The 2,873-nt window shown below is 47.2% G+C and overlaps 1 protein-coding gene across 1 annotated transcript in view; it reads left to right on the top strand.

Moving 5' to 3' along the window:
• The first annotated feature begins 801 nt into the window (after nucleotides 1-801).
• Nucleotides 802-2,873, top strand: part of DHX30 (DExH-box helicase 30) — a 51,451-nt gene continuing 49,379 nt past the window's right edge. Inside the window, exon 1 of the mRNA XM_017855683.1 lies at nucleotides 802-853. Coding sequence (XP_017711172.1) covers nucleotides 826-853 — 28 coding nt within the window. The 5' untranslated portion in view covers nucleotides 802-825. The remainder of the gene's footprint in view (nucleotides 854-2,873) is intronic.

The following is a 2,873-nucleotide window of genomic DNA, read 5'->3' as shown; positions in this document are numbered from 1 at the left end:
ATCTCCTGACCTCGTGATCCACCCGTCTCGGCCTCCCAAAGTGCTGGGATTACAGGCTTGAGCCACCGCGCCCGGCCGAGTTTGAGTATTTTTAAAAACAAAATTGTTAAACCGGAGGTGTTGCTTTTTTTCTTGTCATCTCTCAGTATAGTCCTCAGTTAAGTATGCTAATAAGCAAAATGCACCAAAACTTTTTGCTAATAGTTGTGCTTTAACTTAATATTTGTTATTTCATAGAGACTCTGTTAGGAAAAGCTTTTTATTCTGAATCACTATGCAGTTATTCTTTGATACTGTCAGTCAAATCTTATTTTTAGGGGCTTGACTGGGTTTTATGAAAGCCCAGTAAGCCATTTGCCCATAAGGCAGTCATCAGTCCTATTTCCTGATGCCATGTGACAGAAGGGGTCCATGTAGAATTTAGTTTATTCCTGGAAGTCCCAAGGAAACTTGCAAGTCTTATGATGAACTAGGAAGGAAACCTGCAAGTATTATGATGAACTGGGAAGGAAACCTGCAAGTATTATGATGAACTACGTAGAACTACATGTCTCTTGTGATGAAATGCATCCCCCTCTGTTTACAGGATGTGGGGAGTTTTCAGAAGCAAAGGCAATTAGTCTAGAGTGGAGCCGGCCTTCCAGTCCTCAAGACTGGGGAGCAGCAGTTGGTGCTCATTAGTGAAGAGTTTCTTTTTTTTCAATTTCTGGACAGTGCTCTCCATGTTACTGAAGTCTTCTTTGTGGGTTGCTGGACCAGGAATATTAACTATTGCCTCTTGGCCCTCCTTGTTCTCAGGATTCCAGCTTTCCCTCCTGGCCAGAAATGTTCAGCCTGGACTCATTCAGAAAAGGTAAGACTGCAACTGTGCTTGCAACCTCATGCTCTTCTTTATTGGGATGGGCAGCTCTGAGGGCTGTGAAAGTCTCTCCCCACTATGTAGTTCTTGCACGTTTCTTTGGGTGGTTTTCCAAAGTCCTTTCCTATAGCCTTCCTCTTGCATGGTGCTTATAATCTGTGCCAACTCTTGCCCTGGCCTTTGTGTATATTTGCCATGCTTCCTCCCAGTGCCCTCCTCTGCATTCTCCCTGCTTATTAAAATCCTATTTTTTTTTTTTTTTTTGAGTTGGAGTCTCTGTCGCCCAGGCTGGAGTGCAGTGGTGCGATCTCTGCTCAATGCAACTTGCGCCCTTCTGGGTTGAACCAGTTCTCCTGCCTCAGTCTCCATAGTAGCTGGGATTACAGGCACCAGCCACCAAGCTCAGCTAATTCTTTCTCATTTTTAGTTGAGACTAAAAATGTCACCATGTTGGCCAGGCTGGTCTTGAACTGTTGACCTCAAGTGATCCACCCACCTCGGCCTCCCAAAGTGGTGGGATTACAGGCGTGAGCCACCGTGCCTAGCTTCTAAAATCCTAGTTTTCTAGGCTCGTATTTTATACCATCTCCTTCATGAAGATGTTGACAAAATGCAGTCTTTCTCCAACCTTCCTCAGTACCATACCTGTTAGTTCTCATGGTTAGTCTATTCTGAATTAATCATTGTGTCACTAGATTGGAAGCTCCCTGCAGCCAGGGCGTGTTGTGCTCTTTTATCATGCCTAGCACCTGGCCAGCATTTCACACATAGTAGACCTCAGTAAACACTGGTGGAAGTGGATTGAATCTGTATTAGGCTATTCTTGCATTGGTATGAAAAAATACCTGAGACTGGGTAATTTATAAGAAAAGAGGTTTAATTGGCTCACATTTCTGCAGCGTGTATAGGAGGCATGCTGCTGGCACCTGCTTGGCTTCTGGGGAGGACTCAGGGAGCTTTTACTCAGGGGTAGAAGGTGAAGCGGGAATAGGCATGTCACATGGCAAAAATCAGGATCCAGAGAGAGAGTTGGGGAGGTGCCACACAATTTAAACAATATCGACTGGGTGTGATGAATCCCAGCACTTTGGGAGGCCAAGGTGGGCGGATTGCCTGAGCTCAGGAGTTTGAGACCAGCCTGGGCAACTAGGTGAAACCCCGTCTCTACTAAAATACAAAAAATTATCCAGGTGTGGCAGTGTGCGCCTGTAGTCCCAGCTACTTGGGAGGCTGAGGCAGGAGAACAGCTTGAACCCGGGAAACAGAGGTTGCAGTGAGCCGAGATTGCACCACTGCACTCCAGCCTGGGCAACAGAGCGAGACTCCATCTCAAAAAAAAAAAAAAATTAGCTGGGCATAGTAGTGGGCGCCTGTAATCCCAGCTACTCGGGAGGCTGAGGCAGGAGAATCGCTTGAACCTGGGAGACGGGTTACAGTGAGCTGAGATCGTGCCATTGCACTCCAGCCTGGGCAACAAGAGCGAGATGCCATCTCAAAAATAAATAAATAGGCCAGGCACGGTGGCTCAAGCCTGTAATCCCAGCACTTTGGGAGGCCGAGACGGGCGGATCACGAGGTCAGGATATAGAGACCATCCTGGCTAACACGGTGAAACCCTGTCTCTACTAAAAAATACAAAAAAACTAGCCGGGCAAGGTGGCAGGCACCTGTAGTCCCAGCTACTCGGGAGGCTGAGGCAGGAGAATGGCATAAACCCGGGAGGCGGAGCTTGCAGTGAGCCAAGATCGCGCCACTGCACTCCAGCCTGGGTGACATGGCGAGACTCCGTCTCAAAAAAATAAGTAAATAAATAAATAAATAAAATAAACAACAAGATTTCATGAGAGGCTGGGCGTGGTGGCTCACGCCTGTAATCCCAGCGCTTTGTGAGGCCAAGGCCGGCGGATCACCTGAAGTCAGGCATTTGAGACCAGCCTGGCCAACATGGTGAGACCCCTGTCTCTACTAAAAATACAGAAAATTAGCCAGGTGTGGTGGTATGCGCCTCAAAAAA

Source organism: Rhinopithecus bieti, unplaced genomic scaffold, assembly GCF_001698545.2.
Source record: "Rhinopithecus bieti isolate Rb0 unplaced genomic scaffold, ASM169854v2 scaffold_39746, whole genome shotgun sequence".
Classification (NCBI taxonomy): Eukaryota; Metazoa; Chordata; class Mammalia; order Primates; family Cercopithecidae; genus Rhinopithecus; species Rhinopithecus bieti.
This window is presented reverse-complemented; position numbering and strand designations above follow the sequence as displayed.